At 45.6% G+C, this 22,030-nt stretch overlaps 1 protein-coding gene across 2 annotated transcripts; it reads right to left on the bottom strand.

Moving 5' to 3' along the window:
- Nucleotides 1-1,265: 1,265 nt before the first annotated feature.
- Nucleotides 1,266-21,481, bottom strand: SLC10A1 (solute carrier family 10 member 1). 2 transcript variants are annotated; one of them, XM_086709418.1, is made up of 5 exons: nucleotides 20,954-21,481; nucleotides 11,862-11,964; nucleotides 5,686-5,864; nucleotides 3,919-4,115; nucleotides 1,266-1,979 (listed from the first exon to the last, which is right to left on the bottom strand). In XM_086709418.1, exons 1-5 carry the CDS (start codon nucleotides 21,307-21,309, stop codon nucleotides 1,873-1,875), a joined length of 942 nt encoding a protein of 313 aa, XP_086565544.1. In that variant the 5' UTR covers nucleotides 21,310-21,481; the 3' UTR covers nucleotides 1,266-1,872. The 2 variants fall into 2 exon arrangements, with proteins under 2 accessions (XP_086565544.1, XP_025775722.2); XM_025919937.2 differs by having other exon boundaries at nucleotides 11,754-11,964; nucleotides 20,954-21,479.
- Nucleotides 21,482-22,030: the final 549 nt, after the last annotated feature.

The raw sequence follows: 22,030 nt of genomic DNA, 5'->3' as shown, positions 1-22,030 counted from the left end.
AAGTCGTGTGTTCCACCAGCTGAGCCAGCCAGGCGCCCCGGGTTCTTTTATTGGGTTGCTTCGGAAGGCTGCAAGTCCGCCAGAAGTTAATGTCAAATGGAAAGAGACAATTTTTTTGTTCTTAGGTATGATAGATGTAACTGGGTAGTATGGTGTAGATACTTCTTGATATTTTAACAGTTGACTCTATCTGATAGTTTTTCAGTAAATGATAGCCGTGGCTTACCATTTTAATATGAACAAACATTTGTTACACGGTGAAGCAATAAAATATAAGGCCCTTTGAGCAAATGGGAGGTGACTGGGAGTTAATTTGAACCAGCAAATAAACCTGAATTCCCAGATCCAAGACCTGAGAAATAGAGGAGTGTGTTATTCTAAGCAAATTTAGGGCCAGAGTTTGTGGGACATGTGTTAACTTTTTTCTTTATATGTTCCTTTTATCTAGTCCTTTAAAAGGACAATTTGAGGGTAGTAGGTCCCAAGTCCAGCCTTCCTTTCATGGAAAAACTATTCTGCTTAACCAAGTTTAAGGTGATGTCGGCTGGGTGGTAGACAAAATCATTTGAACAGTTAAGTTTAAGAGAATATGTAAAAGTGGTAGGTGGATAGACCTTTTCACAGATTAAGAGCATGTTAGTGACCCAAACTGGTGATTCTTAAACTTACTGTGGTATTGGGAGTACTGGTGGTCTTGGACATTGGCCAGACGCTGCCTTAAAATTAACTTGGGTTTACAGTCAGTTGAACTTAATCATACTGAATGGCATGAAAATCTTAATTAGGCACGGTCTGCTATTTGCAAGGATGAGATGTTCATGAATCTAACGATTGTATATCAGCATTACGTAAAGCATTTCATAGGAAATTTGAAATTTTAGAAATCTAATTTAAATGGAGAAACGACCCCTTTTGCAGTAGCTTGCAGCTCTCTGAGTTTTGAGGGGATATAATAGGAAAACCACTGATAGCTCATGAATTGATGGGCTAGACTTTTAGATTAGTGGGCAGTTCTGTTGGTTGTGTTTTCTTGTTTCCTGGCTTTCCCCCTCTACTTCGATGGTATTCTCCAGAAATGTCCGTTCATTTCATTACGACTGAGATTTTGAACCAGTCTTGTTTAATTGCATTTGCATTCTATGTCTGTTTTTTGTACATGTAGTATCACATTGGTGTTTTTAGGAGCTTTAATCCATCCCCAAATAGGATTTCAAAAGGGAAGGAATGAGAAATTTTAAGGTTAGAAAGGACTTCTGAAGTTTAAATCTGGGAGCACTGAGCATTTATTTCCCTCTTCTGTCACAAAAGTTGGAACAGGATTTGGATATTTGATTTTAGGTAAAAGTTCCTATTTGTTGCCTAGTTGAGAAATTGCCTTTCATATGCCTATGGAACGCTTCGGAGATGCAGAGGCAAAAGGCAGTTTTGGTTTTTGCCTTCATAGGACTGTCATTGAAGAATTTTTATTTATTTTTCAGTTTTTTTATTTTTTTGAGAGGGGGTGTCACAGAGAGAATCCCACGCAGGCTCTGTACTGACAGCATGGCACCTAATGCCAGACTTGAACTCCCAAACCATGAGATCATGACCTGAGCTAGCATTAAGAGTTGGATACTTAACTGACTGAGCCACCCAGGCACCCCACAAGTCTTTATTTTTTAAACAGGTATCAACTTTTAAGCTGGGGCTAGGCGAGGCTCTTCAGGTAGACTCCCTCTGTGTCCTCCCACCAGGCGAGGTTTGTCAGTTCTGATAGTTTCTGCTGGCAGTGCTGGAGAAAGACTCTCATTTCTGGTGTTGCTTTCATCTTTTTACTCTATCACACTGGCTTTCTGAAATATATTCTGACCAGAATCCAGTCCCCTGGGGGAGCTAGGCTGTGCAAGGGGAGCATTCCTCCCCTTTGTGGGTGCCATTTCCTAGAGCTCCTGGAATTGTGTCTTCAGTTGGAGCAGCTGTGTAGGTCATTTTTGTTTTATCTGGAAAGTTGAAGAGGGTCAAGGGTGGGGAAGGAGAGTAACTGTTAATAAAAAAGCTTATTCAGTGGAAGACAGCACATCCTAGGGGTTAAGTTGTATTCTATATGTTTTTGTGTGGTTCCCCCCCCCCCACCCCCATCTCTTACCGTGCATCCTTCCATTACTTTAATTTTTTTTTTTAAGTTTTGTTTATTTTGAGAGCATGAGCATGGGAAGGGCAGAGAGAGGATTCCAAGCAGGCTCTGCACTATCCACACGCAGCCTGATGGGGGCCTCAAACTCACAAATCTAGAGACCATGACCTGAGCCAAAATCAGAAATCGGACACTTAACTGACTGAGCCACCCAGGTGCTCCCTCCCATGACTTAATTTTGCTTTCCCTTGAACATTCCTAATGGTAATACTACCAATCAATCTAATAAATTATTGACTCTTAAATCACTTCCTCTCCAACTTCTTGGTACAGACAGTGCAGTGGAAGAGTTTACGTTCAGCCGAATGGACTTGCGTTCTGCAAGGAAGCGCAGGGAGAAGATAGCTTTAAGAGGTCTTCTAAGTGTGGAGTTTCCATGGCCCCCTCATTGTATTTGGCCTAGCCCTTTTTCCGCCTGTATGGAGGTGGTGAGGAGTCGTGGTCATAGGAGTCGGGATTCACCTATCTTGTCCCCATTTTTGTAGAAGATACAGGGCTCAGAAGCATGAAAAGTTGTGCATCTCCCCCCTCAGCACAGCCGCATCAGCCCTTACAGTGCACTGGCTCTGAAGAGGGTCTTAAGTGTGTTGTAGCCCTGCAAACTTGGGAACGTGGTTGGTTAGTTTAGAAAATTCCACTTCTCACTGCTTTTGCAAGAGGGTGGAGATTTCAGCCTACACGGGCAACAGATTTGAGTCACTTTCAGGTGAGCATTAGAGGAGGTTCTTTTCCACAACACTGTAGTTTTGAACAAACGCAAAGTTCTGAAGTATGCTCAGCTACTTAACTGGTTTCTTTTTGGCTGCTTGATACAGTTATATGCTAATTGTTTGTTTGCTTTTACTACCAGAAGATAATCACCAGGGGAAGTTGTCTCCTATGGTCTAAGTCCATCCCCAGGGTGTAGAAAACATCTTGAAGGAGCCCTCAAGTTCATGGGAAATGAAGGATTTGAGTGGTTAAGAATATACTTTATAATATGAATATAATACGTTTAGAATTATAAAATACTGAAAATGTCATTCCAAATAAAGTTTCCTGACTTGAAAAAAAAAAGACATTAACGATCCACTTAAAGGAAGGGACTTAGTGGGTTGCCTGGAGGTTTATTATAGTTTAAAGAGAATGCAGAATGCTCTGAGCATCTTAGAGGAGGTGCTGTTTAGAAAGTAATTCAATAGTGATCAGGTTTTAAAGTATCAAACTATTGTGATAGCTATTTAATAAGCTTATATTTAAGTTTTATTTACTGTGTAACCAGAGTTGGGAGTCTTTTTTTGATTTTGGCTAATTCGATTGCATTGCTTCAATATGTTTTTCTTCATAAAGGAGTACCAGTGGTACTGTGGTCTGACCTGGTTCTAGGACCGGAGAACCTAGTCCTAGGAAACACTGCATTTTCCAGATTGTGAATAGGGGCATTTCACACAACTAACACCTCATAGCTATTTAATATCCAAGACCATTTCTTCATCCTGAGTCTTCCATGGCCTCCCCTTTGCCTTACTCCCATAAGTGCAAAGTCTGTCCACAGTTGATTCTCCTAGCTAGAAGGCAGAGATGGAGTGGAGTTATAAGAAGAGCCTTGGCTCTTTGAAGTCCCTTTGTACTTCTTGGTGCTACCTGGTTCCTAGTGACTTGATAGGAGTTGAAGCCCCTTGCAAAGGTCCCTGCCAGAGACTCACCTCCTGGAAAGGATCAGGTCGGTTATGGGAGAACCCAAAGGAGAATGATTCAGTACTCACCTTTGGAAGGCTTGATTTTCTCATAGCAACGAAAGATGGAGATGAGAAGAACCCCTTCTCCAAGCTGGAAAATCATGTAGAGGAGAGGGAAGAAGAAAAGTGGCCCAATGACTTGAGGGGGGAACGTCACATTGAGAATGGTAGAACAAAGTTGAACGTTTTGGCATCCAGTTTCCATGCTGACAGTGCGCCTGCACCTGTGTTAGGTTCAAAACAAAGCAACCCTATATGCCCTCAGAAGGGACAGGAGGGTACGACACTGGCCCTTCTCCCTCCCAAATCACCCAAGACCCATTGAATGAACGTGGAAGTCAGTGGTGACTAGTAGTTTTGTGGCCGGGAGTTCTCGTGAGAATTTTTGAGCAGCTTGGGGGTTTCACCATTTGCTTCTGCAGGACTACCAGATTAAAATTGGGAGAATGGCTGGCTGATGAGGGATGAAGGGAAGATGTGAGCCACTATCCTTCATTGGCTTGTATGTTGGGTTTACACACAGGGCAGTTGCAGTGTGAACATACAGAAGATGATCTGAAATGCTTGGGCCCCTTGTCCAGTTCCCTAGTTTATGGTTTGGGTATCTTTGAGTCCAAAACACTTCATGATTAAAAACCAAACTTGGTTCAGCCCCGATATCTTTGGAACATATTCATGGTTTTGCTCTCGTTTTATGGACTTAAAGAACAGTTACCTGGGTGGCTCAGTCTGTTAAGCATCTGACTCTTGATTTTGGCTCACGTCATGAACTCTCGGTTCGTGGGATCAAGCCCCGCATGGGCTCTGTGCTCACAGCGAGGAGCCTGCTTGGGATTCTCTCTCCGGCCCCTCCTGTCCCTCTTACTTTCTTAAAACAAACATTAAAAAGGGGAGGGGGGATGGGATGTTTACATCTAATGAATACATATTTAATTCATGGAGTTGTGGTCAGTGTCTTACCAGAAATTCTGAAAACACGTTTATTAGGGGGAGACTACCGTGATGGCCCTTGATTGTGTGGCCATTTATTACCTGTCACTCTTAAAACAATGTACAGTAAGTCATTGACAGCCTTTTGACTCAACTGTATAACCACATGCTACATATGTTCTACAGTAATTTTTTATTAGTGTGTTTTTTTAAAATGGGTAACTTTATAAGTTTTATTTTTAAGGCAGTGTTTTTTTTTTGGGGGGGGGGGATACTAGAGTGCTACTAATGTTCAGACTCCAGCAGCATTTGTCTAGGGCTGATAAGAGGCAAAGTTCCTGAAATGTGCTACTCTAGACAGGGTCTCTATCCCACACCAGATTGTCAGGCTGACTGTCCCTGCAAGTAGCCCCTGAGTTTGAAATTGGATTAGACTCAGCAGAGGTCCACAACCACTAAAGCTCTTAGGACCACTTAGCAGAGCTGTCACCCAGTGGTGTCCTTGTCAAGACTGAAGCCTAGGCAGAAAGGGCGGAAGAGTGGGGAAGGAGGAATATTAACACTTAACCACGATGGCATGGAACTGCTCCAGTGTTGTTACCTACCAGATTTCAGCAGGAGGTGGAGCCTAGGCTCTGGAGGGAGCACTTTGTCATGAGCTCTTTGGGGTATTAGATGCTCTTGTTCCTAAGCCATTCGATACCTTATCTCCAATATGTCTCCGAGTCTAGGGTTCCTGGTTCAGTGGGTGCATTTGCACATACTGCCAGGAAAATGCCTCTCCTAGGTTTTGGGTCTCCTTTTCCTGAGAGACCAGGACAAGAATGAGGCCGATGGAACACAGAGGTCTAAACCAATACTTACTGTCCATTGAGGTGGAAGAGAGCAGAGAGGATGTAGCCCAGCAGGAAGCCGATGAAAGGCATCAGGGAGGAGGTGGCCAGCAAGTGTGGTGTCATGACAAACATGATACTCTTGCCCACATTGATGACCGAGAGCGCTATGATGGCCACACTTAACAAAAGCATGGTGATGGTCCCTCCCTGTAAATGAAAACAGGAAGAAAAGGCAATTAGGGTGGTGGGGGATGGGGAGGGGCAGAGTGACGAGCATGCGTGGTGGGTATCAGAGGTGGAAACCAAGGGAGTGCAAAAAACCCTTTTATCTCCCATCTATTTGGAATTCCTAATCAGTAGCTAGGAAGCTTCTTGGAGGACAGAGACCTAATAATTAACATTCTTGTTACTGTTGACTTAGAAAAGAGCCAGATGTTTACCAGCAAAATTAATTTATTTGGAAATAGAGGAAGTTCAGTTTGGGACAAGCAAGCCATGGCGAACCATAGGCAAGTCCTGAGTACACGGGACAGGGACTTGCTTTTAGAGAGGAAAAGAAGCCGGGAGGGTCTGCTTCATGCAGTTCTCCTTGGCTGGGCTATTGCTGGGAAGGAGAAATACTTCCTCGTGCTGGGGTATGTAAAGTAAGCTTTCCATTAGGCCAGTGGTAGTGTATGAGAGCTTTCCCTTCAAGACTTCCAGGCTCCGTTTCATATGAGATTTTCTTTGCACATTTGTCCCCCCCTTTTTAAGTTTATTTTGAGTGAGCATGTGCATGGGGAAGGCACAGAGCAAGGGGGGGAGAGAATCCAAAGCAGGCTCCTTGCTGACAACGATGGGGGGCTCAAACTCCCGAACCGTGAGATCATAACCTGCCAGAGTCAGAGGCTTAACCGACTGAGCCACCCAGACACCCCACGTTGTTCCCTTTCGATCAAGATCTTTCTTCAGAAACATCGCTGATGAAGAGTCTGTGTATTCACTAAAGTGGCTTTGTCTCTCACTGCCAGGAAGGGTTTTTCCCGGTTGTCCTGTCCCACGTTGGAAAGTGCTTAGATTGGGAACTGTTGAGGCCACATGAGTACCAAGGAAGGGTGTGAGGGAGAACTCTGAGGCATTTCCCATCTGAGGTCTATATATTGTCAAGATGGAAGGCTTTGGAGAGCATCTTGTCTGAGCTAATACCTCCCTATTGGTGTGCCCCTCCTGTAGAGAGAGGTACAGAGTTGAAAAACTTCAGTCTTGCCATTTGTCCACAACCTGCCGCTGAGACCGGAGACCGTAGGTAGTTGCTTCTTCATAGGTCACTGCGTTTTTTGTACCACCTGACTTCACTGAAGCCATGTGCTGAATGTCCATTTCGTGGGCAGCCAATCAAATCAGCTTGCCGGTGACCCAGGAGATGACCTGGCTCGCGCTTCCCACAAAGGTGGCCACAGCTTGCTGAAATGACCGAACAAATCAGATTCTCTCGTTAAGGGAGTTTGAGGAACTACAGCGAGGGAAGCCGGAGCAGAGGCAAGTGTTAAAAGACCCAGCACCCTGGCAGCAGTGTAAGCCATAGGTTGGCAGACGCCGTGAGACGGGTGAGGCAGTTCACCAGTAGCAGCAGGTACGGGAAAAGCATAGGTGGACTGGCTGAGTCACTCGAACAGCGAGTGACTTCCTTATTTAAGGGAGGTGGATGGCTTGTGGTAAAAGTGGCTTGTCGACCAGGTCATGCTGAGGTTCATCGACCTAACCACACGGACTCGAATAAGCCCTTGCCTAGGTAAGTTAAAGTATTACTTGAATTGCCGTTCCAAATAGAGCATCCAAGAAACTGTATCTTGGCATTATCTACGTGTGACCTCCCACTGGGTAATGTGTTTACGAGCAGATACCTTTTGCCAGAGCCAGTTAGAAATTGGGTGATTTTGATTTGAAAGTCTCTAGGGGGCGCCTGGGTGGCTCAGTTGGTTAACGGTCTGACTTGGCTCAGATCATGGATCTCGCAGTTTGTGGTTTGAGCCCCGCATCGGGCTCTGTGCTGACAGCTTGGAGCCTGGAGCCTACTCCGGATTCTGTGTGTGTCTCCCTCTCTGCCCCTCCCCGCTCATGCTCTGTTTCTCTGTCCATCTCCCTCTCTCAAAAATAAATATTAAAAATATTTTAAATTCTGAGTTAAGAAGGAGATATATTCTTATATTAGTTGTGACTAACTATGGTCCTTGGCTTCTTCACCTATAAGATGAGGAAGAACAGAGTTGGATTAAATGATTATCAGAGGTCACTTCACATTTTTACATTTTTTTTTCTTTTTAGTATTCCTGTACCTCCACAAACTATCTTGAATAAAATTAAGTGATAGACACAAACATTTCTGGGTTTTTCTTCCCCTGCTAATGTGGGGAGTGGTCCAGGCAGAGGGAAGGACATGTGCAAAGAGAAAAGAGCTAACACTTGAGGGGGGGGGGGGTGGTTGGCTTTAGCAAATCAAGAAGAGCCGGGGAGGCTACATAAGGGGATTGAAAGTTTATCCTGCAGAGAGTATGGAACCAGGGAGGTGTTTTAAGCAGTGGAGAGACATGACAGTTTGTTCTTTCCATCTCCATCCTCAGGTTGAACCTGATCGAGGAGCCAGGTTCGAAGGCCGTTTCAGTTGTGAGAGAGGATAGTGGCCCAAGTGACGGTAGTGTTGTCACAGGTGGAGAGGAATAGATGGATCCAAGTGAGCGACAGCAGAATAGCCGATCACCTCTTCAGGTGAATGTGACAGGGAATGGAGAGGACATTGAAAAAGACCAAACGGTTTTGTGGCTTAGTCAGCTGGGCACATGGAATGCCATTCTTAGAGATAATAACGGGGAGGAGATGGCTTTAAGACATACTGACCATATATAAGTGTTTGGTGTGTCTGTGGGAAGTGACTGCAAGAATTTTCTGTGCCACCATCTTGAACCACCTTTCATTTATTATGACTTCTACAAGCTAAAAACCTTTTTTGCACAGTGAAGGAAACAACAAAACTAAAAGAAGAGATTTGCAAAATGACATAACTGATAAAGGGTTAGTATCCAAAATCTATAAAGAACTTCTCAAACTCCACACCCAAAAACCAAATGATCCAGTGAAGAAATGGGCAGAAGACACAAATAGACATTTTTCCAAAGAAGATACACAGATGGCCAACAGACACATGAAAAGATGTTCATCACTCATCAGGGAAATACAAATCAAAACTACAATAAGATATCACCTTACACCTGTCAGAATGGCTTAAAATTAACTCAGGAAACAATGGATGTTGGCAAAGATGTGGAGAAAGGGAACCCTCTTACACTGTTGTCAGGAATGCAAACTGGTGCAGCCACTCTGGAAAACAGTACAGAGGTTCCTCAAAAAGCTCAAAATAGAGCTACCCTAGGACCCACCGATTGCACTACTAGGTATTTACCCAAAGGATACAAAACTGATTTGAAGGGGCACATGCACCTGATGTTTATAGCAGCACTATCAACAATAGCCAGATTATAAATTACAAATTTTTAAAAATAAAGATAAATAATAGCCAAATTATGGAAAGAGCTCAAATGTCCATCAACTGATGAATGGGTAAAGAAATTCTGATACACACACACACACACACACACACACACACACACACAAATGGAATACTACTCAGCCATAAAAAATGAAATCTTGCCATTTACAATGGTGTGGATGGAGCTACAGTGTAATGTGATTAGAAAATAAGTCAGAAAAAAAAAAGACATGATTCCACTCGTGTGGAATTTAAGAAACAAAACAGATGAACATAAGGGGAAAAGAGAGAGGCAAACCGTAACTATAGAGAACAAGATGAGGGTTGCTAGAGGGGAGGTGGGCAGGGTATGGGCTAAGTAGGTGATGCATATTAGGGAGGGCACTTGTGATGAGCACCAGGTATTATATGGAACTGATGGATCACTAAATTCTACTCCTGAAGCTAATATCACACTATATGTTAACTAAGTGGAATTTAAGGAACTTGAAACAAAAAAGACATACTGAGTTTTAAATGCATGAGACATTCAAGTAGAAAGATTTGGCAGTTAAATGGATCCTGGGGGCACGTGGGTAGGTGGCTCAGTTGGTTAAGCATGCAACTCTTGATCTCAGCTCAGGTCTCCAACTCGGTGTTGTGAGTTCAAGCCCCATGTTGCACTCTGCTAGGTGTGAAGCCTGCTTAAATGATGGACGGATGGATGGATGGGTGGATCCTGCAGTTGGAAACGGTTGAGGGCTGAAGATGGTATTCTGGAAGTCATCAGCTTGTAGATGGTCATTGAGAAGGACCAGATCTATGGTGGAGAGACCCTGGGCTTTGGGAAATTTGGCCAGAAAAGAAAGCTTGGGCGAAGGCAGAGAAGTAACTTTTACCAGAGGAACTCATCAGGGAGTACAAAGAGACGTGCCAGAAAGATGAGAGGAAAAGCAGGAGCGCCCAGCTGAGGGAGGAGGCTTCTGAGAGGGAAGCGGTGGTCAACCATGCCAAAAGTTGCTACAACGTTAAGGATGGATGAGAAATGTCTGTTGGATTTGGTGAAGAAAGAACAGGTGGTCATCGAGACGCTGAATGGATGGGAGACCAAGGAGGAGAGAAGAGGGATTCAAGTAGCTGAGACTAACTTGAGAGCCTGCTACCTGTGAGAGCAGACCTGGCGGGAGCGGTGGGGGAAAGGTGTGTGCTGGAGGGATGTTTCCTGAAGTGTAGGTAGGGGAGGAAAGGGAAATGTTGGAGCCCTGTAGGGATTGTTTTTTTTGTGTGTGTGTTTTGTTTTTTTTAAGATTGGAGAGCAGTGAACCTGTGTCAACACCAATTGTGAAAAAACATGCGGAGACTTAAGAAACGAGAGTGAAGTTGGGGGAGGCTTTGGAGGTTGGGGGCCATAATCGATGAAAGGACATCTCTGAGAAGCGAGAGTAGGGGGGATGGATGATGCCATCCAGAGCTGAGGTGGGGTGTTCGAACTCGGAAAGGAGGAGGAATGACTTTTCCGGGTCTTCCAACAGGGTGGGAAGGGGCGCTGTGGCCACTGTATGGGGACTGTGCCAGGACAAGGGCGGAACTACCCTGGACGGTGGTAGTGTGAAAACCGAAAAGTCCTGAGAACCTGACTTGCAGCTTCTTTGTTCCAAGCCCCAAACTGCCGCCAAGCCTTGGGCTTCCAGGCAGCATGCCCTGTAGGTTGGCCCAAGGCATCGACCCAGGGCAGAGACAAAAGCAGGCTCTCGGAGTGTCAGGAGTACCAGCATGAGCTGGGGCTCTGGGGGGTGAGCAGTGAGCTGGAGGGGAGACTGACTGGGACTGAGCTCCAGGGTCACAAAGTTGGTAGAGGGACCAAGGCGACGCTCCAAGAGTCTGTAATTCTTCCGAGGGCAAGGCAGTGGCATGATGTCCTGAGTGTGACCACAGTGCCCCTCCACCCCCAGCCCTCTGGGGCCCTACCCCTCTCCCTCCCACCCCATACCTGAAATGCTAGGAGCACATACGCCACCTGTTGCCCTGGGCTCTTCTGTGGCTTCTCGTAAAGTCAGCCAAGTTTGCCCTCATTCCCCCCGAGTGTCCTCTATCCAGACTTCTCCCCAAGCTGACCCACATCCTACCCTTTCCAAGCCTGTCCTCTCCAGGAAGCCTTTCTAGACTCCCTGCTCCTCACCCCACCTTCTTACATCCAACCACACCCACCTGCCCGTGTGCTGTATGTGATCTTCCCCGTGTGTTCCTCCACTTTCTGCTAGTACCCGACTCCTTGATGGCAATGAAGCCTCAGAGTGTGTAGCATAAAACTTAGCATCTGGGCGGTGCATCACACAAGCCTTTTGGTTATTAAAATAATGATGGCTGATAATTGTGTTATGAAATGTGTTACAAAGACAATTTTCCTCCTAACTTTTCCAAAGGATTCTCATATACATTACCAGCCCACGAGGTAAGTGTACCAATACTAGACCCTTTGCATTCTCCAACGAGGAAGGAAACGGACACGGAAAAAGCCCAAATGACTCTGTTCAAGCCATACATTGAGATGATGGTGGTGCTCTTGTTCCCTGCACAGGGCCCCAGGTTCTTACCTTCTTGACATAGGGTACATATTGTGGCCGTTTGGCATTGAGGAAGATCCCAGTGGCACAGGGAATGAGAACCAGGATTAGTGATATCACAATGCCTCCATAAGGTACCTTGTCCTTCAGATCCCCGGCATAGATCCCCCTGGAGTAGACATACAGGAGGAGGGGCATCATGCCCAGGGCACAGAAGGTGGAGCAGGTGGTCATCACGATACTGGGTGGGAGAAGCAGGGGAGAGTACAGAGAGACAGCGCCCGTTAATATAGACTATTTGTTGAGTGCCTGCTACGTGCCAGGCACCGTGCTAAGCACTTTACATACATTAATTCCTTTCCTTTTCCCAGTAGGCTTAAGAGATACAGGCTACAGGTTGATAGTCTCATGTTTGTTACTTTCTGCTTTATCTTTATTTATGATAGAGTGTGAGTTCCAAAGCCTGAGTCATAATATATATTCTCAGCTCTAATTTGTATCCTAATTGCACTATTACCATTTCTATTTGGAATCCAGTACATGTTGGTCACAGGACCCTGTACAGGGAGAGGCCTTCCAGAAAGGCCACCCGAAAGAATGAAGCTGCTAGGGAACATTGTTGGATTTGCGGATATTCGTGTGACAATATACGACTCTGGTTTCCATTCTTACAGGCATGTTAGTCATGAGGGCTTGGCAAGAACCCAGGAAATCCCCACTAAGTGTGTGTTTCCCCTCCCACAGCCCTAACTATCTGCACTAATTTGTTGTTTCCACAGGGTGAACTATAGCTTAACTGAACATCAAGCATGGCCTAGGTCAACGGGGCCAGAATGTAGCCATCAAGAACAGCAACAGGTAGAGGTATCATCATTAGGAATAAGATGTCAGAGCAAGGCACGTGGCTGGTTCGGTCAGAAAAGCATATGACTCTAGATCTTGGGGTCATGAATTGGAGCCCCATGTGGGGTGTAGAGATTACTTAAATAAAACTTAAAAAAAAAAAAGACATCAGAGGTGAGGAGAGACCCTCAAAAAATGCTGAGAACTTAATAATGGGAAAATCCTTCCTCTGTGAACATCTAAAACACTTATGAACACATATTTGAGCTTGTAGGAAAGTTAGGGAAGTTTCCAGGTACCAGAGACAGAACGCAAAGGAGTTGGTGGGTGAAGTCAGGCTGGAGCTGCACCGCATGCAGTGGGGAGAGAGGGGGGTGTTTGTCTGGGAATCTGGAGGCTTAGGTTTTATTGCCCAAGGGAGGGACCAGAACTGAGGTCTTATGCTTATAAAGGAGAGTTGAAACCGAGATATCCATAATAAAAGAACTGTTGGAAAAGAAAAGATCTAATTATCTCACATGTCAAATATAAAATCATAACGGAAAAAATATTTGGAAAAGCATAATGATGCCACACATGTTTTAAAACACATGGGAGCTGACCTTGGATTACACAATAATTCGTAGAAATGAGGGGCACATGGCTGGCTCAGTCGTAAGTGTCCGACTCTTGATTTTGGCTCGGGTCATGATCTCACGGTTTCGTGAATTCGATCACGTCAGACTCTGTGCTGACAGTGCAGAGCCTGCTTGGGATTCTCGGTCTCCCTCTCTCTCTGCCCCTATCACACTCGTGCTGTCCCTGTCCCTTTCAATAAACTTAAAAAAAATTTTTTTAAATGACACCTAAAGCACAAACAACCAAAGAAAAAAATAGATATATTTAACTTCTTCAGAATTAAAAATGTTTGTGTTTCAAAGGACACTATCCAGGAAGATATACCAATGGCAAATAAGCACATGAAAAGATGCTCCACATCATTAGTCATTAGAGAAATATAAATCAAAACATGAGGAGATCACCACACCCAATAGTATGGCTACAATAAAAATGATGGATAATAAGTTTGGTGAGGATGTGACGAAGCAGGAATCTTCCTGTGTTGTTGATGGGACAGTTACAGAACGACCCACCAATTCTACTAGATACATACTCAAGAGAATCAAAACATACGTTGTTACGTATGTTGACACAAAGACTTGTATACTAATGTTCATAGAAGCATTATTCATAATAGCCAAGAAGTGGAAAACAGTAAAAATGTCAACTGAAGAACGGATAAGCAAAACATGGTGTATCCATACAACTGAATATTATTCAGCCACAAAAAGCAATGTGTTAAGTACCTGCTACGTGTTACCACATGGGTGAACCTTGACAACAGTGTGCTACATGGAAGAAGGAGAAACATAAAAGACCACATAGTGTGTGATTCCACTTATATAAAATTGATAGACATGAAATAGATTAGTGGTTGCCAGGGGCTCAGGTGAGAGAGGAATGTGTAGTGACTGCTAACTGGTTTCTTTTGGGGATGATTAAATGTTCTGGAAGTAGATAGTGGTGACAGTTGTACAACCTTGCGAGCATACGGAAAACTATTGGATGATACACTCTAAGAGAGTGAACTTCGCAGTATATGAATTATAGCTCAATAAAAAATAATTAAATCTGGGGAGCAGCTAAAATAATTCTTAGAGGAAAATGTTTAGAGCCTTAAATGTTTATATAGGGAAAGCAGAAGAGTAAAAACAAGCCAAATATCTTACCCAGAAACTTAGAAAAAAACAAAGGAAACTCATGAAAATAGAGGAAAGAAATGATGTACAAAAATTACATACAATGAGAGGGTCAATTAAACCAAGAGTAGTTTCTCTGCCAAGTCCAAGAGAAGACTCCTCTGGCATGCTAACCCAGGAAAAAGGGAGAAGGCACCATTGATTGTATTAGGAATGAAAAAGGGAACATAACTGCAGATACATTAAAGATTTTAGAGAGTTCTAGAAGAAACCGAGGCCAGTTTTGTACTTTCATTTTTCAGTTTAGATTGAATGGACAATTTCCTGGGAAATATAAACTACAAAAACCAATTCAAAATGAAGCTGAAACCTTAGTATTGCTGAAGGATATGAAGGAAGTGAAAACCTACCCTCCAAACCCCACATGATGTATATGGTTTTATAGCAGAGCTCGGCCAGACGTTCAAAGTACAGATGGTCTCACTATTATACAAACAATACAAAAGGGGGAAACCTTTTGTATTGTAAATTGTATGCCCCAATTTATTGTATATGAATAGTGTAATTTTAGAACCAAAGCTGCAAAAGGATATCATGAGGAAGGAAAGTTAGGGGCCATTCTCGTGAACAAAGAAGGAGAAGTCATAAATACATTATTAGCAGATTAGCAATGCTTTTATAAAATAATACAAAATATAAGATGGGTTTGTCCCAGCAATGTAAGAGTGGGTTAACATTAGACTAAATCCACTGACCTATATCACTGTATTATCACATTAAAGTAAAAATGGTATCATTTGATAGATACAGAAAATTGTCATTCAACAAAATTCAATGCTCATGCATTACAAAAATTAGTACACTAGCAACAGAATAGAATTCCTTAACCTGAAAAGGGTATCTATCAAAAAGTACAGCAAACAGTAAACTTCATGGTGAAAAATTAGAAAGTTTCCTCTTAGGGCACGCCTGGGTGACTCGGTTGGTTAAGCATCTGACCTTGGCTCAAGTCATGGTCTCCTGATTCATGGGTTCCAGCCCCACATAGGGCTCTTTGCTGTCAGGGTGGAACCAACCTGGGATTCTCTGTCCCCCTCTCCTCGCTGCATTTGCCCTGCTCACACTCTCTTGGTCTCTCAAAACTAAACATTAAAAAAAAGTTTCCTCTAAGAAGAAAGATAAAGCAAATGATATCTATTACCATCACAGTTATTGTAAATCATCCTATATATGTCTTTGCTAGCACAGCAAAACAAGAAATAGAAACTGTATGGGATGGGAAAAAAAGAAACCAGACTTTCATTACATGCCAATGATTGGACTGTCAACAGAGGAAATCCAAGTGAATTCCTAACTAGTAAGGAAGAGAATCCATGAGTTTCTAAAAACATTAACAATATGAAGGAGGCACCTGGGTGGCTCAGTCAGTTAAGCATCCGACTCTTGGGCTTCAGCTCAGGTCATGATCTCACTGTTGGTGAGTTCAAGCCCCATGTCGGGATCTGCAGAGGCTGCTTAGGATTCTCTCTCTCTCTTTCTCTGCCCCTCCCCTGCTCATTCTCTGTCTCTTTCTCAAAATAAATAAATAAAATTAAGAAAAAAAAAGAAACAAATATAAAATGTTTAGAAATCTAAAAGAGATATGCAAGATCTTTATAGAAGAAATTATAAAACTCCATAGAAAGGTATAAAATAAAGTCCAAATAAAAAGAAAAGCTCTATCATTTTCATGGATGGGAAGACCCAATATTATAAAGATGGCCTCTAAATTTATCTATGAATTTAATCAACAGTCCAGAAATATTTTTGTAGACTTGAGAACTAATCCCCAAATTCAAGTGAAGAGTTAAGGGCCAACAATAGCTAACATTTTCAGGAAGAACACGGTGTGGGGATTTGCCTTTCAAATATTGAGACTTATAAAGTCATTGTAATTAAGAAAATTTGGTGCTCGTGCAAAGAGCCACATAGACCAATAGAGGGGACATCCCAGACACAAACCCATGCACATTTGTGAATGTTATCTATGTGAGAGATGGCAGTACAACTTACTGGAGAAAAATTCACTCAGTGGTACTGGGAATTTTCTCTATTCATATGGAAAAGATAAAATTAGATCACACCATCCGTAAAAATAAGCGCTAGGTTGATTGCAAATCTCCATGTGAAAAGCATAACTTTGAAACTTGTCAAAGAAAATGTAGGGGAATATCTTCATGACCTTGAGTGTAGTAAATGATTTCCTAAAGGACCCCCCACCAAACACAAACTAAGAAAAAATATTGGCAAATTCAACTAAATTAAAATAAGCACTCTGTGTTATGAGACATCATTATCAAAATATAAAGGCCAGCCCCAAACTGTGAGTAGACCACTGCAACGCGTGAAAACAACAAATAACTACAAATCAAAGAGAAAAACACAACAGTTCATTAGAAAAATAGGCAAAGACTTATTTCTGGAAGACCAATGGTGAACCAGTCTTCCGCCAAATGGTCAATAAACCTATGACAATGTGCTAAGCCTCTCTTGAGATCACATTTAACACTGCTGTGACCCATTTCACTCTTACCAGGTGGCGAAAACTATCAGAGTCTGACAACTCCGAGTACAGCAAAAACAAGGAGGAAGAAGGATCTATCTACACTGCTCGGGAAAGTGTGACCCGGAATGACTACTCTGGAGACTCATTTGTGGATGTGTGAACCCTACGACCTAGAAGTGCTGTTTTTATTATATACACTCTCACGTGGCAGCGCAGGGGCATAGGGTACAAGACTGTTCACAGCAGCAGAACGAGAAATCCCCCCGAAACGTCTGCGACTAGAACAGATACATTCAAGCAAAGGACACTGCAGTCCAGAGGCACAAAGTAGCTATTTTATTCATATGCCTATATCTCAAAAAAGCAAGCTGGCAAATGATAGGGGCAGTGTGGTACTGTTTATACAAATTTTAAGAAGGTACAAGCACAACAATGTATCTTGCCTATGGATATATACAAGTACTGCCTGTAGCAATTATTATAAAAGGGTCTGTGCTCCCTCGGGGTGGGTAGGGGGCACGGGATTGGGGAGGGGCGCACAGGGGCTACAGGGCTACTATTGATCTCTTCTGAGGAGAAGAGCCACACACAGCTAGTGTGCTTGTTTTGATGTCCTTGAGCAGAGGAGTCATGCTTACTTTGGCTTGGTGTGTCAGGAGTTCTGGAATTTGCTCTGGGACGCGGTGTGCCTCGGGGTGTGCCTTGGAAACCATGCCCCAAGACCTCTGGGGGACTGCTGTGCAGGTGCCGGGTGCACCTCCTACCTTGCTGGTGTCTATGACTGTCGCGATCCTCAGTTTACCCTGAGAGACAGGGAGGGGAGGTGACTTGACCAGGCTCCATTTCGGAGACTGGAGCCTGTTCTGTAGGAACATCATGGACCTGGTTGTCCCTCGGGGGACAGAGGGCCAGAGGGAAAGGGGCACGTGGAGTTCCTTACTCCTTCCTGCTTAAGTTCTCAGAGCACTGCGCACGCCCTGCTTTTGGACATCTGTACACTTTCCCCCCAAATTCTGGGAAACCTCTGGCAGGTCTCTGGACTTCGGCTCGTCGTCTATAAAATGCAATGGGGTGGGGCGCCTGGGTGGCGCAGTCGGTTAAGCGTCCGACTTCAGCCAGGTCACGATCTCGCGGTCCGTGAGTTCGAGACCCGCGTCGGGCTCTGGGCTGATGGCTCGGAGCCTGGAGCTTGTTTCCGATTCTGTGTCTCCCTCTCTCTCTGACCCTCCCCCGTTCATGCTCTGTCTCTCTCTGTCCCAAAAATAAATAAACGTTGAAAAAAAAAAATTTAAAATGCAATGGGAGTCTTAACCGCCCCCACCCCAACTCTCAATGGCAAATCCTATCGTTTTGTACTTAAAGAGAGGTCTTGTACTGGCAGCCTTTGAGCTACAGCTGGCTCCTGAACACACGTTTTTTTGGCTTGCACGGTGTTTTAAAATTTTTTAATGAGTTGCCAATATTGAAAAATTTGGAGATTTCACTTAAAAATGGAGATTCACTTAAAAATGCCTTCTCTTGAATCGGCCACAGTGGCTCCCACAGAACACCCACAGCAGACATGCGGCATCTGCCTTGCTTAGGGGGCCCATCAGCCACTTGGCTCATCTATACACATGCTGGGCCCTGAAAGGATTTAAAAAAAATTCTGTTTTTATAAAAAAAATTTTATTTTAGAGAGTGTCTGAGCAGGGGGAGGGGCAGAGGGAGAGAGATGAGAGAGAGAGAGAGAGACAGAGAGAGAGAGAGAGAGAGAAACAGAGAATCCCAAGTAGGCTCCATGCTCAACACGGAGCCCCACACAGGGCTCGATCCCACCACCTGATCATGACCTGAGTGGAAATCAAGAGTTGGATACACAACCGGCTGAGCCACCCAGGCACCCCATGAAGGTATTTGAGTAGAAGTGCAGGATCTGGAGTCTCCCAGACCTTGGACAAATGTATTAACCTTTCTTAGGCTCAGTTTCCTCATCTTTATTTATTATTATTATTATTTAATGTTTATTCATTTTTGAGAAAGAGAGAGAGAGAGAGAGACAGAGCATGAGCGGGGGAGAGGCAGAAAGAGAGGGAGACACAGAATCCGAAGCAGGCTCCAGGCTCCGAGCTGTCAGCACAGAGCCCGACGTGGGGCTTGAACCCGTGAACCGTGAGATCACGACCTGAGCCAAAGTCAGATGCTCAACTGACTGAGCCACCCAGGCACCCCTCAATTTCCTCATCTTTAAAATGGGACTATTTACAGCACCTCCTCACAGGATACTGTATGAGGATTTCATGGAAAGTGCTTGGAGCAGTGCCTGGCTGTTTCTTATTATCAGTATCATTTCAGTATAATACATGTAACATGTTGTCCCAGATGAACTCCAATTGTAATTTAAAGTCTGGCAGCGTGTGAAGGTAGATGATGAGATACATATTGCACCACTGGGCTCTAAGGCATGGTTTAATGTGCGTGGGAGGTTTGTCTGTTTGCAGGAACGATATGGCAGGAGGTGGCCATCCCAACATTGTCTTTGTAGAGTCTGGGTAGAAGTGAGAGTCCCCACGGGCCCAGACAGGGAGGCTGAGCAGGCGAGCATGAAGGCTCACGTTCCTGAGTCACTGAGGCTGGGCTGGGGGGGTCTCGAACCTCAGAAATGCAGGCCTAACTGGAGAGACCTCACTGGCACCCATTGGCTGATGAGGCTGGGACATCTGGTCACTTACACTTAAAAATGTCTCCTTGTTCTTTACATGGTCCTTCCTTGCTCTGCCGTTTCTGCAGGTTCACAGAGCCCTGAGAATACCCCTTCCTTGACCCCCGACTTCCTGCACCCCTTCTGCACTGGAATTAAGATACAGTCTGGATTTCTCAGGACACAGAGGCTGCATGCAATGAGCTGCGTCCATAGGGCAGACCGAAGACTGACGGTTTGCTGTGCAGCAGGAAGGACTCGGATCAGACGGAGGGAAGAATTTCCTCACAGGTAGTTGAACGTGTTCCCAGGGAAGACTGTACGAGCCAAGTCCCCTCTTTGTGCCTCTCTTCCCATCAGCTACCTCCTGAGGGCTGAGTCTCGTGGGTGGAGAGGCCAGAGCTCGGGTGGTGGGTCCCAGGAAGGACCAGCTCACTCTTGTTTTTTTCATTTAAAGAGCGGTGGTCTCACTCTACATCACAGGCGGGGTTTCCTTAGTTGTCTGGTTTGCTTACTGGAGTTGGTAGGGTGCTGGCCAACACAGGCATGGATGGAAGGTCTCCACTGAGGACTGAACGCCAGAGGAGGCAGGCTGGGGACTGAGCCTCACAGAAAGGCAAGAGCTTTCGCTGATGAGTTTCCCTCAGCCAGCGTGGGCTACTGCTGGGGCTGGAGCCCCGGACTGAAATGGCCTCATTCTGGCAGGTGTTCTAGATCAGATTCCCACCTGTTTGGAAGGACAGGTGTTCAGCCGGCCCCTGCGGAAATGAGCCTTTGCCGACTTCTGCTCGGAGGCTTTGGGTGAAAGGACACTGCTGGTATTTTCCCTCCCAGTTGGGCTGAGATGTGGCCCAACATGGCCTGTGCCAGTGTTGGGAAACTCGAGGATCTGCCTGGTTGTGTGTTTGCACAGATGCGTTCCTGTGCCCGATGGGCCCACAGGGAAAGTTAAAAGAACCCCTCACTGCCTGGATAGTTGGAAGGATCTTTGGAACGTCTTGCCTATTCTGCAGGGATTGGAAGTGCTCTGTGGTTCCAGGGTGGCTTGGACCATCTGCACTCCCTTTCGGACCTCTGGTCTCAAGGCAGACGACTTGCCCATCATGGTAAGTGGGCAGAGTTTCCCAGAGGCCCCTCGGGTTTAAATCACTACTCCTTCAAGACAGTCCTTGTGGCCCACTTGTGAGGGAGTCTTCAGGAGGCCCCTGGACCAGGTGGGCCCCTTTGACTTTGACTAGGCCCCAGATCCTACCTCCAGCCCTGCATAGACTCTGGACGACAATGCCCACCACCCCCTGCCCTAGCATCCACCTGGCCCCCGCTCACGCCCCATCCTGGCTTTAGCCCAGCTTTCCCCCTAGACTCTGACATCTCCAATGCAGCTCCCATGCCCAGCCTGCTCCCTCCTCACCTCCAGTCCTACCTGAGGTTCATGTCCCCCTTCATGGCCAGACTGAAGATGTTGGACAGGGTCCCCCCGGGTGAGCAGCCGCAGACAAGGATGGCCAGCGCCTCAGTGTTGTTGAGCTGGAAGACCTTGCCCAGTGCAAAGGCGGTGAGGGGCATGATGCCGTACTGTGCTATCAGGGCGATGGCCAGCCCCTTAGGCTTCCAGAAGTGAGCCTTGATCTTGCTGATCTCCATGGTGCAGCCCAGTGAGAGCATGATGATAAGGAGCAGGAACACCAGGATGACGCTCAGTGCCTTGTCGGTGGGGCGCTTGCCGAAGTTGGGTGGGAGGGTGAAGTTGAGCGTGGCAGTCACATTGTGAGGCTCCATTCTCCTGTGTGGCGGCGGAAGGCCAGGGGCACCCGGCACACCCCTCGTTCGCTGCCGACTCCCTTCCCTGCCCCGTCTTTGCTGGGTGCCTTCTTCCGTCACCTCCCAGGGCAGCAAGCTTCAGGACAAAATGTGGCTCTGGGCAAATAGAAGGATTATGCAACTGGGTGTTCTGTCCTCTGGCTGTGGCCCCAAAGGGGAGAGAACCCAGAGCCTTATCTGCCTGGACTTCCCTGCTTCTTCCAGCTTCTGTACCTCTGCACCCTTCCTGGATGTCACTTACATTCCCTCCCCCCACCCCCCCCCTTAACACTTGGCTGCCTCTGGGACAAGAGGGCCATTTCTGTCCTTTACTGCCCACAGAGCATGTGCCACAAGCATTCCGTCTCTGGGGACCCGTCCACGGCCAGCACTGATCCAGGCCAGGCCCTTCTTGTTCTCTGTTCAGTCTCTGATGCCTCGATTCTCATTCGGGGAAGACGCCCTCCCCATGCCCAGCGGGTCCCCTCTGTCTGCCCCCGAACCCATGTAGTGAGACTGTCGGGTGTTGCATTTCCTTCCCGGACATAGGTAGCCTATCTCAAGGCGCTGTGGGACAAGGTAGGGGCAGGTGTGCTGCTGGCTTCCAGAAGGAGATAAGTCCCTGGATCTTCTCCTGGAAGCTGACAGGTGCCTGCGGAAGCCCTTATCTTATTCCCAAACCCGGACAGAACAGGTGCGA

Source organism: Puma concolor, chromosome B3, assembly GCF_028749965.1.
Source record: "Puma concolor isolate L17-30 chromosome B3, mPumCon1.1.hap2, whole genome shotgun sequence".
Lineage (NCBI taxonomy): Eukaryota > Metazoa > Chordata > Mammalia > Carnivora > Felidae > Puma > Puma concolor.
The sequence above is the reverse complement of the archived record's forward strand: the minus strand, read 5'-3'. Positions and strand labels throughout refer to the sequence as shown.